This window comes from Pan paniscus, chromosome 7 (assembly GCF_029289425.2).
Source record: "Pan paniscus chromosome 7, NHGRI_mPanPan1-v2.0_pri, whole genome shotgun sequence".
In the NCBI taxonomy this organism is placed as follows: domain Eukaryota; kingdom Metazoa; phylum Chordata; class Mammalia; order Primates; family Hominidae; genus Pan; species Pan paniscus.
This window is the reverse complement of record NC_073256.2, coordinates 161,191,380-161,205,289: the sequence shown is the minus strand read 5'-3', so window position 1 is coordinate 161,205,289 and position 13,910 is coordinate 161,191,380. Positions and strand designations below refer to the sequence as shown.

The following is a 13,910-nucleotide window of genomic DNA, read 5'->3' as shown; positions in this document are numbered from 1 at the left end:
ACTGGGCTCTGGGGTGGAGGTTTCAGGACGGGGGTGGGGTGGGGTCCTCAGAGGAGTGGAGGCTTCAGGAAAGGGGTCGGGGCCCCCAGCTAGTGGATGCTGTGACCTCAGAGGGGAGGGGAGGAACGATGGCTGCTTAGGTTGGGGGCAGACATGACTTTATTGGAGGAAGTCAGTGGGGCGGGGGCAGGGCCCTCATCTGCTCCCCCGAGGAGACCCAGGCAAGCTCCCTGGAACTTCATCGTGGCCAGGCAAAGCAGGGAGGGCTAAGGGGTGCAGGAGACTGGAGAGGGATCTGGGGAAGGGGCTGGGGCAGGAACAGAGGGCCAGGTGAAGGGAGTAGGGCGGCTCACACATGGTGCCCCTCCAGCAGGGGCAGGTGGCCCAGTGCCGAGTGGCAGACAGTCCCGTAGGCTTGGGAGTAGCCTCCAAGCAAAGCCCTGGCACCCCCCTGGGCACCCTGCAAGGCAGAGGTGCTGAACATCCTCCGGCCGGGCCGGGCCCCTGGAGGAAGCCGGGGAGGGACCTGTGTACAGTTGAGGGTCACATAAAGGGGCCATCAGAGGGGGTGCAGTGGAGGGGAGGCCTTGAGGTCCTCGAGAGATTTGAACTGGACATTGGAGGGGCAATGGGAAGCATGGGGAAGGGAGGGAAAAGCAGGGGGAAAGGGGAAAGGAGGATGAGGGGATGGGGGCAGACTGGGCCGGGCTTACCTGTTGTGCGCTGGCCACCCTCACCCCACCGCCCCGGTTCCAGTCACCCCGGATCAGGGCCTGGTTGGCCACCTGAGCCGCAGCCTGGGAGGTCAGGGAGGGCGCAGCTCCCCTCCCGCTTGGCTTCACCTGGGAAGGGCCATGTCACAGGGTCACTGAAAGGTGCAGAGGAGGGGTCCCTCCTGTGCCCGCCCCACCATGACTTACCAGCGAGAGTGTCAAGGGGGGCGCTTCCTTCGCCCCAAGGGGCCTTTCCCCATTCCTTAGGAGTGCAGTTTGGAGCAGGGGAGCGGAGTTCTGCCTGGGAACGTTCTTGGCTGCACGGGGGGACTCTGTGGGGTCAGTGGGTCAACCCCAGGGTCAGGAACCGAATGCTGCGCATAGTTGGCAGCACAGGCAGAAGGGGCCCGGGCCATGCTCCGCGTGGGCGGCCAGCAAAGATCACACACCGTGCTCGGCGGGGTCATGGCCTGGGCTGCTCTGGGGCCTGGGTCTGGGACCCTGCACAGGTGTCCTAGAAGGCAGCTGAGGGTCGGCTCTGGGTTTGTGCAGGTGTGCCTGGCTTGGGGAGACACCCTCCGGGCCCTTCTCTCTCGAGGTGCCGCTGCTGCCTCCACACTCCAGGATCATCTGCGGGAGGGGAAGGGTGCTCAGAGGTCACAGCCTGGGCATGGGGCGTTTGGGGGTCTCTGACATAGGAGGCAGCCTCCAGGGTGCAGTAGACAGGGAATGATAGGGGTCAAGAGCCGGAGCACCTGATAGACGCGGCTGCGGTACTCAGGCACAGAGAGCTGGACCCCTTCGTGTGCCCGGGGCCGCACATCTGCCTCTCGTGCCCACTCGTCGCTGGGGCAGTGGAACCTGCAGGGAGCCAGGGAGGTGGGGCCCGGGCTGCGGCCAAGGGAGCCCCTCAAGCCGTCACAGCAGGGTCCCTGCTGTGGGGGCTGTCCCTCATGGGCTGGCTCTCTCCTGCCCCCACCTCTGTCCCCCCGCGCTTGGGGGACTCTCTCCCACCCCCACCTCTGCACGTAGGGGTGCTGCAGTGCCTGGGTCGCACTTAACCGCTTGTCCGGGGCGAACACCAGGAGTCGCCTAAGGAGGTCCAAGGCCTCTGGGGAGGTGTCTGGCGGTAGGAGGGCATCCAGCGTCTGTCGTGGCCTGTGGGCTGCCGTGTGTCGTCTCCAGGGCCCGACCCAAGGGCCCCTCCTCAGATCCATGTTCGTGGCTGGGGGCTCAGCTTCCAAACTGGGGTCCACCCTGCTGTCCTGTCTAGGTAGATGCCCCTGTGCCTGACCTGCAGGCAGTCTGGGCCCCTGCAGGGTGGAGAGACCCCTGCGGCCCCCTGGTGCCCTCCTCTCCACGCCCTGGCACAGCTCCTCTGGGCCACCCTCTAGGAGCACCAGAGGGGCTCCTGCTTTCAGTGTGGCCAACAGTTGTTGGGTTTGGGACTGCCATCTTGAAAACAGGCAGAATCTGAACTGGTACAAACTGGCCCCAGTAAACTTGCAGGAAGGTGGCCCTGCTCCCTTGAGATAGGCCACCCTGTCACCCTCACCGAAGTGCCCCCACTCACCGGGACCCCAGGTGGTGCAGCACAGAGGCACGGCAGCCTGAGCCGAGAGCCAGGAGGTCTGGGGCAGCAGAAGGTGGTGTGACCCAGGCAGGCCTGGTCGGCTGGGGCGGCTCAGGGCATCTGGGGCCAGCCATCTCTTCCAGCCCCAGGGAGCACAGCCTCTCTACAGGGTTTCTGGTGTCTGGCAGGGCTCAAACACCCCATCACCAGGGCGTGCCACCCAGCCTGTGCACGGGAGCACCCGCACACGACCCCTGCTCCACACTCTGGCACCTGGCCCTGGGGTGTGCTCGCACAAGTGGATGCTGGCGCCCACCTCCACGGCCCAGGAGGCTCCACCCAGACAAGCAGATATGCCTGGTGGTGCAGCTCCCTCTTGCCCCCACCCTCAAGTGGATGCTGGCGCCCACCTCCACGGCCCAGGAGGCTCCACCCAGACAAGCAGATATGCCTGGTGGTGCAGCTCCCTCTTGCCCCCACCCTCAAGAGTGACCCCCATGGCCCCTCTACCACTGCCTTCCTCCACCTCTTCCCTCAGCACCTGAATCTCTCCTGCCCAGCTGTCTCTGCACACCCCAGCTCCCGGCACAGTGACAGTCCCTGCCCCTGCTACCCGAATCCCTTGGGGACCTTGTCCAGCCTGCTGGCCCCTTCATGGTCACTGCTTGGCTCTTGTGGTGACTGTGCCAGGTACTGCCTTGCCCACACCCACCCCAGCAGCTCCTCCTGGGCCCCCATCACCAGTCGGTCTTCCTGGGGCTCCTGCCCCATCCTCTGGATCCTCCCTGTCCCCGTCCCTCCTCTCAGCACAGTCCTAGCCTGTCAGCTGCTGTCTCCCCACAGCTGTGCCGTCTGACCTGCAGCATTCCCGGTGCCCAGCCCCAGCAGCCTGGCTCACCCTCCTCAGATGGCGGTGGGATGGTCTCCAGGATCAGCTCCAGCTGGTGGAGGGTGGACGTGCCCGGGAACAGGGGTCTCCCCCGCAGCATCTCCCCAAGGATACAGCCCAGACTCCACATGTCCACCCCAAGGGTGTATCTGGGGCAGGAAGCGGTGTAGGCATGGAGAGACCCAGAGGCAGAGGTGGGGGTGGGGTTGCTGGGGGGTGAATGGGGGAACACTTGTGGACCAAGGCAGGGTCGGAGTACGGGAGGCCTGGGAGCCCTGGCTGGGCAGGAGGGCAGCAGGGAGGTGGAGGGGGGGTTGGGGGTGTCTCGCTGTTACCGGTGCGAAGAGAGCAGCACCTCCGGTGCTCGGTACCAGCGTGTGGCCACGTACTCTGTCACGGCCTGGTCCTCAGGCCCCTCAGGGAGGTCGCCCAGGGAGCGGGCCAGGCCAAAGTCACACAGCTTCACTGTGCAGTTGGCATCCAGGAGCACATTGGACGGCTGCAGAGAGGAGGCAGGCTGAGGCCCCGGGGCTGGGAGGGGCCGGGAGCCGGGCCACGTGGCATAGCGGGGGCGGGGGAACCGCACCTTCTGGTCCCGGTGCACAACCTGCCCCGAGTGGAGGAACCGGGTGGCCCGCAGGAGCTGGTAGAAGATGGAGCGCACGTGGACGTCCTGCAGCAGGCCGCCCTTCCGGATGACTGCGTTCAGGTCAGTGTCTGCAGAGAGGGTGCGCACTGCAGTCGGGGGTGGGGGGCTGGGGGGGCAACCTGGGGGGAGTGGGAGAGGGGCACCTGGCAGGTCTGTCCCACTTTGAACCAGCCCATGGCCTGGCCGCCCCGCTCCTCCATCCTGTGCACTGCCTGTGGGCACAGCGGTGGGGTCTGCAGGAGTTTTAACACTTTATTTCGTGTTGCCTTTGTTTCATAAAATGAGAAGAAAAAGGAGAACGCAACTGCAAACTGTGGTCAGAGCAGGAGCCTGGGGCAGGTGGGACGAAAGGGGTCGCTGCTGGCTCTGGAGGCTGACACTGGTCAGCTGTCTGTCCCTGAGTCCAGGGTACACGGTGAGGGAGCAAGCCACTGTGGGCCAGCTGCAGAGGGACACGCAGACGGCGTCAGGACAGGACAGAGGTGGGGCTGGGGCGCTGGCCGGGGCCTCACTCACCCATAAACTCAAACACCAGGTAAATGTCCCTGTCGTTCTCTGCCCGGATCACGTCAAGGAGGCTGATGATGTTGGGATGGTCCCCAAACTCCTGGGGAGAGAGTCGGAGGCGGCTGGAAGGCCAGGAGGGGCTGTGCTCTGGGGCCCAAGAAGGCCGGTTTCTCTCCTGTCTGGAGAGATCTGTACTTGGGCAAGGGGATTGGACTGGAGGGCCCAGGCCACTCACCTGGAGGAGCGTGATTTCCCGGAATGTTCTCTGAAGAGACAGAAACACAGGTGTGTGGGTGGGTGGAGCAAGAAGGAAGCCCGTGTCCTGAGCGGACCCAAAGGAGCTGATGTCTGTCACCCAATGCCCACCAGACCAGGCGTGGCAAGGGGGCAGTGTTCCGAGACAGGCCAGAACATCTGCTATGACTGGGCTCCAGCTCCCACCTGAGCTTCCAGGCACCAGGGCAAGGGGCTGCCCCTCCCTGCCCCCATCCTCTCCCACGCTTCTCCCCACACACTCACCTGGGCATCTGTCTTATCCCTAAAAGCATCAAAGATTTTCTTGATGGCCACGACCTCACCAGTCCTCCGGTCCACTGCCTTCCACACAATGCCATAGGCCTGGGAAGGAGTGCCGTCACACAGGGCCAGCCCCTTCCCCCCATCCCCTGCCCACCCAGATTGTCCCTACAGACATGAGGCTCCTCCTTCCCATCCTGGGTCCCGAGAGGGGATGGGAGTGTGGGCTCCCGCAACTGCAGGCTGCCCTAGACTCCGACATCTTCCAGAGGAGGGGAGGTAGAGGGGAGGGAGGGTGAGAGCTGGCGAGGCCCTGGAGGAAAGGAGGCCACAGAGGGGAGCGTCTGGGCAGGAAATGAAGCTCGGGGATGCCCTACCATCCTTCCAGCTGCCCAGGCACTCTCCCTCCCTTTCTCTTGCACCCCATCCACCCCCAATCCCGTTGGCCCTACCTTCAGATTCCTCCAGAATCTAGCCCCTGCCACCGTCTCTTCTGCCCCTACCCTGGTCCCAGCCTCTGGCATCTCTCGCTGCGTGGCTACGCTAACCCCTTAACTCATCTCCGTCTGCCGCTCCCGTGCACACCCATGGTAGGTCCTCAGCATGGTAGGTGGGCCTTGTAAAGTGACACCAGCAGCTGCTACAGCTCCCAGCCTCAGCAACAGTAAAAACCAAAGTCTTGGAAGTTCCCCAAAGCTCCCACACGATTGGACCCTCACCACTCACCTGTCTCTCTCCATCTCCTATCCAGTCGCACATACACAACCCTGCACTGGGCCTACGCACTTACCGTCTGCACTGCCTGGAAGGCTCTTCCTCCCCTCCCCCATGGCACCCTCGAACACCCCCCCACACACCCACGCACACACACACAGGCTTACATGCTCACACACACACACACACAGATACACAAGGCTCTGCCCTTCACTCTGCGCCCACCCCATAACCGCTCAGGCCCTTCTCGGGCCTCGCCCCTGTGCTCCTGAGCCTGGGGTCCGCCCTTCCTCTCAGTGACCCAGGCGCGGGCCCAGCCTCCCCAGAGCGTCGTGTGCACCCGGGAAGCGGGCGACTGTGGGCGCGTGGGGAGTGGGGCGCCAGGATCCCTCTGCCTGAGGCCTCTGGGGGCCCTGGCTGTCACCTGCCTCCAGGAGCCAGGTTCCTGGGAGTCAGGATCGTGTTACCCCATGAGGAAACTGAGGCACGAAGGGGCTCCAGACCACCTCTCCCGCCTACGGAGGAGGCAGGACGCCAGTGTGTGACGGAACAGGCCTCCGAGGGGACCGGCCGCGCCCCGCAGGTCCTCTCTCCGCAGATCTGCCGCGCCCCTCGGAGCGCGGACGCACCCCCAGGCGCTCACCCCCTGCCCGAGCTGCCGCCTGAGTAGGTATCTCCGGACAATGCGAGGGTCCACTGCGGTGCACATGGCGGCCAGGACGCCCGCGGGGCCTTACTGTTGAGTCGGTTGCCGTGGGAACCGACGGCGGCCCGGCCCCGCCCCTCGGGGCGCCCCTCCCAACACCCCCCGCCCCCGGCAGGCCCCGGCTCCGCCCCACAGTGGGCCCACCCCACCTCCCCGCAGGCCCCTCCCCTCAACGCGCCCCGCCCACGTCCCCACCGGCCCCGGCCCCGCCCCACAGTGCGCCCCGCCCGCCTCCTCGCAGGACCACGCCCAGCCCAGCTGACTAAAGTAGAAACAAGAACTATCTGTTGTGGACTCTATAACTTGCAGAAGTAAAATGCATGACACCAATAGCAAAAAGTGAAGGGGGATAATGGAAATACACATTTATACTATTACAAAATAACATGAGAATATGTATTGTAAGGTTCTTAAGTTACACGTGAAGTATTAATAGTATATTATTATTTGGGCGGGACACGGTGGTTCACGCCTGTAATCCCAACACTTTGGGAGGCCGAGGCGGGCGGATCACCCGAGGTCAGGAGTTCAAGACCAGCCTGGCCAACGTGGTGAAACCCCGTCTCCACTAAAAATACAAAAATTAGCCGGGCGTGGCTAATGACTCAGGAATTGGAGACCAGCTTCGGCAACATAAAACCTCATTTCTATAAAAAAAAAAAAATAGGAAAATTAGCTGGGTGTGGTGACATGAGCCTGTTGTCCCAGCTACTTGGGAGGCTGAGGTAGGAGGATCGCTTGAGCCGGGAGGCAGAGGTTGCAGTGAGCCTGGATTGCGCCACTGCACTCCAGCCTGGGTGACAGAGCCAGACCCTGTCTCAAACAACAACCACAACACAAACTACTTGCTCAAAAAGAATTCAGAAAAAGAAGGAAAAGGAACAAAGAAAAGATAAGACCAGTAGAAAACAAATAGCAGGGCTGGGCGCGGTGGCTCACACCTGTAATCCCAGCACTTTGGGAGGCCGAGGTGGGTGGATCACGAGATCAGGAGATCGAGACCATCCTGGCCAACATGGTGAAACCCCGTCTCTATTAAAAATACAAAAAAATTAGCTGGGTGTGGTGGTGGGCGCCGTGGTGGGCGCCTATAGTCCCAGCTACTTGGGAGGCTGAGGCAGGAGAATCACTTGAACCCAGGAGGTGGAGGTTTCAGTGAGCTGAGATCACGCCACTGAACTCCAGCCTGGCAACAAGAGCAAGACTCCTTCTCAGAAGAAAAAAAAAAAAAAAAAAAAAGGCTGGGCGTGATGGCGCACGCCTATAATCCCAGCACTTTGGGGGGGCCGAGGCAGGTGGATCACCTGAAGTTGGAAGTTTGAGACTAGCCTGGCCAATATGGTGAAACCTTGTTTCTACTAAAAATACAAAAATTAGCTGGGCATGGTGGCGTGCACCTGTAATCCCAGCTACTAGGGAGGCTGAGGCAGGAGAATCGCTTGAACCCAGGATGCAGAGGTTGCAGTGAGCCGAGATTGCACCACAGCACTCCAGCCTGGGTGACAGACTGAGACTCCGTCTAAAAAAAAAAAAAAAAAAAGCAAAAAGCAAGATGGCTGACGTAAAACTTACCATTTTTTTTTTAACTAAAAAGTAAACTTTAATGTCGAAAATGCAAACTTGGGGAAGACAGAAAAGATCACACACAAGGCTGTCACTTCACACTTGGAAGGTTGCACAGCGGCCGGGCAGAGGCGCTCCTCACTTCCCAGACGATGGGCAGCCAAAGTGCTGGGATTACAGGAGTGAGCCACCACGACCCATCCCTTTTTTTTTTTGAGACAGAGTCTCGCTCTGTCATCCAGGGTAGAGTGCAGTGGCGCCATCTCAGCTCACTGCCAGCTCCGCCTCCCAGGTTCATGCCATTCTCCTGTCTCAGCCTCCCAAGTAGCTGGGACTACAGGTGCCCGCCACCACGCCCGGCTAATTTTTTGTATTTTTAGTAGAGACGGGGTTTCACCGTGTTAGCCAGGATGGTCTCGATTTCCTGGCCTCGTGATCCACCCACCCCGGCCTGGGCACTATTTCAACCAAGTCCAACTTTCCCTTGTCCAAATATTCTTGCCGATATAAATTTTGTCAAGATTATTTTTTTCTCATCATTTGTTGGTCAAATATATTTGACAATAAGCCACAATTTTTTTTATTATTTTATTTATTTATCTATTTATTGAGATGGAGTCTTGCTCTGTCACCCAGGCTGGAGTGCAGTGATACAATCTCAGCTCACTGCAACCTCTGCCTCCTGGGTTCAAGTGATTCTCCTGCCTCAGCCTCCTGAGTAGCTGAGATTACAAGCGCCTGCCATCACATCCTGCTAATTTTTGTATTTTCAGTAGAGATGGGGTTTCACCATGTTGGCCAGGCTGGTCTCGAACTCCTGACCTCATGTGATCCACCTGCCTCGGCCTCCCAAAGTGCTGGGATTACAAGCGTGAGCCCTGTGCCCGGGCTAAGTCACAATAAGTTTTGTTGCATGCGGTTGTAACTTTCAGCTTTATTTTGGGTGCATTATTGACCTGGACCTTGCATTGAATTTTTAACCAATCCACGGGGAAATCATGGGTGGGGTCTGGGGAGAGGTCATCATCCAGAAGCCCCAGAGTCACAAGGGTGGGGCCCAGATCACAGCCCCTGGTGAAACAGTGTGGCTGGTGCCTCCTACTTCACACACACCCAGCATTCCGTAACCCAGGAAACCAAACTCCCCTGGCCCCCACCTCCCAAGCTGTCACAGGCCCCATGCATGGCCCCCGCCCTCTCCCATAAGGGCACCATCCGTGTGCTGTTGTGTGGGCCGAGATCCTACCTTGCCTCTGAGTGTCATAGTCTGAGAAGGTATCCCCGCCCTGTCCCCTCCAGTGTCACAGCCATGGCCCACCACCCATCCCATCTCATACACAGCCTCTCCCTGTCCTACTGGGGCTACCTGGTGGACTCCAAAATGGCCCTCTCCTCTCTCCTGCTTCAGATGTGGGCTACAGACTCAGATACTGTAGCTGAGGTACAGGTACAGGTACTCCAGGTCTCCCCTCTCTCCTGCTCTGGATGTGGGCTACAGACTCAGGTACCCCGGGTCTCTCCTATTTCCTGCTCTGGGTGTGGGCTACAGACCCAGGTACCCCAGGTCTCCCCTATTTCCTGCTCTGGGTGTGGGCTACAGACCCAGGTACCCCAGCTCTCCCCTCTCTCCTGCTCCGGGTATGGGCTATAGACCCAGGTACTCCAGGCCCATCCACCCTGGTCACTCCAGTCACTTACTTGAGCCCCTTCGGTGGGGACACATGCCAGTTGCGGATGTGGTTGTCTCTGAGATCGTGAATCTGGAGGCATGGACTCAGGAATGAGGGTCCCCAAGGAGGCATGTCCTCAGCTGGGCACCCCTGATGGCTGCCTCTCAGGGATGTCTCTGGAGCTGGGTGCAGGTGTCATCATTGAAGCCTGTGTAGGGGCTCTGGACCCTGGGCACCCTCCTTTGGCCATCCTCTTCCTCACAGAGGTAGGTGACTCCCAAGGGGCCCCATGCAGGCCCACCTGGACCACACCCCAGCCCCCCACTGCCCTGGTTAGGGATGATCAGGAATGACCTGGTCAGGGCCTGCTGGATCGGGCCTCATGCTCATACCTGGAGAGGTGCGGCAGTGCAGCTATGGCCCTCGTGGTGCTGTGGACGGGGAGGGCAGAGCGCTTTCTCTGGGACAATCCTGGGTGTGGGAGCTGATGCATGTCACGGCCTGGGACTGGAGCTTCCATCTGGGACTGACCGAGAGCCTTGTGTGCATCTGGCCTGGGTTCTGAGGTACCTGGCCATGGGGGCAGGGTCTTTGTCTCAAACACCCTTGCCTAAACCAGCCCCAGTGGGTGGGGGTGCAGGGAGGCCTGCCAGGGATATGGGGCAGAGGACAGGTTCAGGTTGGGCCCAGGGTGCTGAAACGAACAGGACTGGGGCCCCAGCACCTGACCCCAACCAAAGGATACACGGGGTGGGCAGCTCCACTGGGCCTCACTTGTGGTCAGTCGTCCCCTTTGCCCCCTTGGCTGTCACCACCAGCTCTGAGCTGCTGCACAAGGGACAAGGTGCACAGGGTGGAGCTGCCCCATGGGTCCTGGGCTCGCAAGTGGGCTCAGCCCATCCTCAACTCCACAGGTGGAGCTGGCCTTGCCGGGTGGGCGGGCAGCCCTGGCACATGCACTGGCCATGTCCTGGTCCCGGGGCACAGGGCAGCTTGGGGGAGGGGACCCCACCAGAGGGAGTGCAGAGAAGTGGGAGGAACCCCTCACAGGTCCAAGTCACAGCCCCAGCAGTTCCAGGGGGCTTTGGACAACTCACTTTGCCTCGGTTTCTCCATCTGTGAAATGAGAACAGAGGCTGCTGGGAGGGCTACACTCGGTGTGCCAGGCACACAGCCCCACCCCCGTGGCTACGCTCAGCGCAGGGCTCACCCCAGTCTCAGGAGATGAATCAGGCAGGACATGCAAAGCAGTAGGGGCGGGAAGACAGGGGCACGGTGGGCGGGGCCACCCGGGGAGCCTGTGGGAGCCCAGAAGCCCCAGGAGCAGACCCAAGGTGGCCCCGTGCTGCAGCCTTCAGGGTCCCCAGCAGGGCCCAGCATAAGGGGCTGGGGGGCAGGAGGGAGGCTGGCCTGGCTGCGGAGGGGTGGGAAGGGAGGCTGGCCTGGCTGTGGTAAGGGTGGGGAGGAGGGAGGCTGGCCCAGCTGTGGTGGGGAGGAGGGAGGCTGGCCCGGCTTCGGGGCGGTGGGGAGGGCGGTGAAAGGAGGGAGGCTGGCCCAGCTGTGGGCGGGGAGGGCCTCACAGGGAGCAGACAGTGCCCCTCTTCCCAGGGCCTTTCCAGTTTGCCAGCCTGTATCTGAGGGGGGTGAGACTGCAGGTCCTGGGGGGACAAAGACCACCACACCACTTGAGGAGGGGGCCGAGAAGACCCCCGAGGGTGGGAGGTGTGTCACAGGAAGTGAGTTCTGTCCCCATGGACGGTGCAGGACCTGGTGAACCCCAGAGACTGCCTGCCTTCCTAACACAATGAGAGAAAAGCCTGGGGGATCCTGGGGAGGCATCTGAGCCCGCCCCCAAGGCCAGGCTCTCCCCACTTCCCCGCGAAGAATCGCCCCATGCAGCGCAGTCCCCCAGCAGAAACCAGGTCTCCTCCTGCCCCTCATCCCCGTTGGTCAGAGGCACAGCTGGGCAGCTGGCAGCCAGACCCGGGTCAGGGCAGAAGTTAAAGCGCTGGGCTGGGCAGAGGCCTGGGGGGGTGGGGGTGTGGTTGCAGGGACAGGAATGTCCGGACTAGACTAGGGCTGGGGTCGGGGCTCCCCCAACTATTCCACGGAGTTGGTGGGCGAGGCAGGGGTTGCAGAAGTGGGAAGAAGAAAGCCTCCAGGGCGCCTCGACAGAGGAAAGCAGGAGGCCCCAGATCTCTCTGTGAGGAGGCATTGGTGAGATTTAAAGCAAAGAAGAATCAAGAAACCCACAGGCAGGGATGACTTAAAACTTAAAAACCTTACCTCACCAGGGATTTAAAGGCCAAGAGCAACCGAGACCCTCCAGTGGCAGATGCGTGGGTGCAGTGGGGCTGGGAGTAGGGGAAAGAGCAGTCCAGACCCCGGACATGGCGTGGCCTGGGATGGTGCGGGGTCTGAGACTGTGGGGGACCCGACTGGCCCATGTGAGCAGGCCTCTGCCGATTGCTGCCTCAGTTTCTCAATCTGTCAAATGGGGACAGTGACCCCACACAAGGCCTGAGGGTAGCAGGGTGGAGAGCACTGGGGTGTGGCCATGGCAAGGAACCAGAAGAGGCAACACTGGGCATTAAGCGCCCCTACATATGAGCCTGCCCCCCACCCCAGATGAGTCCCTGCTGCAGTTGAGCCCCTGCTGCAGGGGTGCAGGGATGCAGGGTCATGTTTTTCTCATGATTCTATGTGGTCTTTTCCCAATTTTCTGTGACAGGAGAGGCACCATTTTCATATTAAAAGCCCATATATTAAAGCCAACATTCAGATGCAGTTTAGTTTATAAGTCAATGTCCTCTTACAATGTTAATGCTTTGTTTGGTAGTTTGTGTCCTCTTATTTTTACTTATAAAATACTTTTTTTTTTTTTGAGACAGAGTCTCGCTCTGTCGCCCAGGCTGGAGTGCAGTGGCGCAACCTCGGCTCACTGCAAGCTCCGCCTCTCGGGTTCACGCCGTTCTCCTGCCTCAGCCTCCCAAGTAGCTGGGACTACAGGCACCTGCCACCACGCCTGGCTAATTTTTTGTATTTTTAGTAGAGACAGGGTTTCATCATGATGGTCTGGATCTCCTGACGTGATCTGCCTGCCTCAGCCTCCCAAAGTGCTGGGATTACAGGCGTGAGCCACTGCGCCCAGCCTAAAATACATTTTTTTACAAGGAGTAAAATGCCTCAATCGTGTTCTTAATTTTAAAAGGCTCTGCTGCACCTTTCAGGCAGGTTGGCTGATGAGAGCAAGCCCAGCCATGTCCGTGAGCCACCAGACGACCTCCACCACAAACCTCTGTGCAAATGTGGTTTTCTAAACTGTGTCCCTCACAAAGATCCTCAAATCTGCCCACATCCCAGCAAATGTGGACAAACTGGGCAGAAACTCAACTCTATGATGACAGGACACAAAATAGGGGTCGATTTAAGTTGTGTGTCAAAGGCTGCTGGACACACTGTTCCTGAGGCATCTAACAGAACGGGAGCTGGGGACCGCTGGTCTAGACGGAGGCAAATCTTACAGGACCAACAGGTGGTGATGCCTGCTGTGCAGTAATGACCAATACATCAAGACAGCAGAGTTTGCAGCAGAGAAAGTGTCATGATCCCCGGACACCGAGCGAGGAGATGGGAGGGACCTTCAAATCCACCTCCCTGAGTTCTGGGCTGGGGTTTTTAAAGGGATTGTGGCGGGCGACGGACTGTAAAATGGGGTCGTCAATCGGCCAGGGAAAGGGGGTGAAGTCCTCAGGATGTGTACCCTGCGTTCTTCGGCACATTACCTCCTCGTGGGGTGCTTCAGACCAGCTGGGTCAGTCGCTTCATGGGTGTGCAGGACCTGTCAAATAGAAAACCTCACATTTTACTGTGTTTAAGTTGTTACCTATAGAGCAGTTATGGGGACCTCTCATCTTGTGACAGGGTCTGTGTGATTCTGGGGCCACAGGCACCAAACAGCTCTGAGGAAGGAGTTGGGAGGCAGGCTGACCTCACAATGAATGCTGAGCGAGCTGCAAGCTGGGTTTGTTTTCCTTTCTCGCCTCCCTTCTTCCCTGATTAATAAAGTCTATAGGAATGGTTTCAATAATGATGTTGTGTCCACAAAGTCAACAGAAAAGGAGAAAAAGCCAGCCCCTTTTGGATCCCTATGCCCTCCAGCCATCCGGGCACACGGGGAAGGGAAGCTACCCAGCTGCAGAGCCGCGGATGAGCTGAGCGGGTGCCGCACGCGCGCGCTTAGGACCTTCAGAGAGAAACGCTCTCCAGGCGCCCAGTGGACTCCATACTTCAGGAACCCCAATTCCCACGGGGGCCTCACCGAAGGAATCACGAAATGCTCAGGGAAAGCAAGGGTCCCTGAAGAGGCGAATGCTCCAGGGAAGCGCTCCCTCCTGACAACACAGAGAT

At 59.9% G+C, this 13,910-nt stretch overlaps 1 protein-coding gene across 2 annotated transcripts; it reads right to left on the bottom strand.

The window, feature by feature from the left end:
• Nucleotides 1-124: 124 nt before the first annotated feature.
• Nucleotides 125-6,382, bottom strand: MAPK15 (mitogen-activated protein kinase 15). Of its 2 annotated transcripts, none has more exons than XM_055116045.2 (14): nucleotides 6,205-6,382; nucleotides 4,851-4,949; nucleotides 4,567-4,596; nucleotides 4,341-4,431; nucleotides 3,762-3,892; nucleotides 3,511-3,674; nucleotides 3,185-3,324; nucleotides 2,287-2,467; nucleotides 1,734-1,871; nucleotides 1,469-1,574; nucleotides 1,163-1,343; nucleotides 921-1,045; nucleotides 714-842; nucleotides 125-526 (listed from the first exon to the last, which is right to left on the bottom strand). In XM_055116045.2, exons 1-14 carry the CDS (start codon nucleotides 6,268-6,270, stop codon nucleotides 350-352), a joined length of 1,758 nt encoding a protein of 585 aa, XP_054972020.1. In that variant the 5' UTR covers nucleotides 6,271-6,382; the 3' UTR covers nucleotides 125-349. The 2 variants fall into 2 exon arrangements, with proteins under 2 accessions (XP_054972020.1, XP_003819496.3); XM_003819448.5 differs by having other exon boundaries at nucleotides 2,287-2,344; nucleotides 6,205-6,379.
• Nucleotides 6,383-13,910: the final 7,528 nt, after the last annotated feature.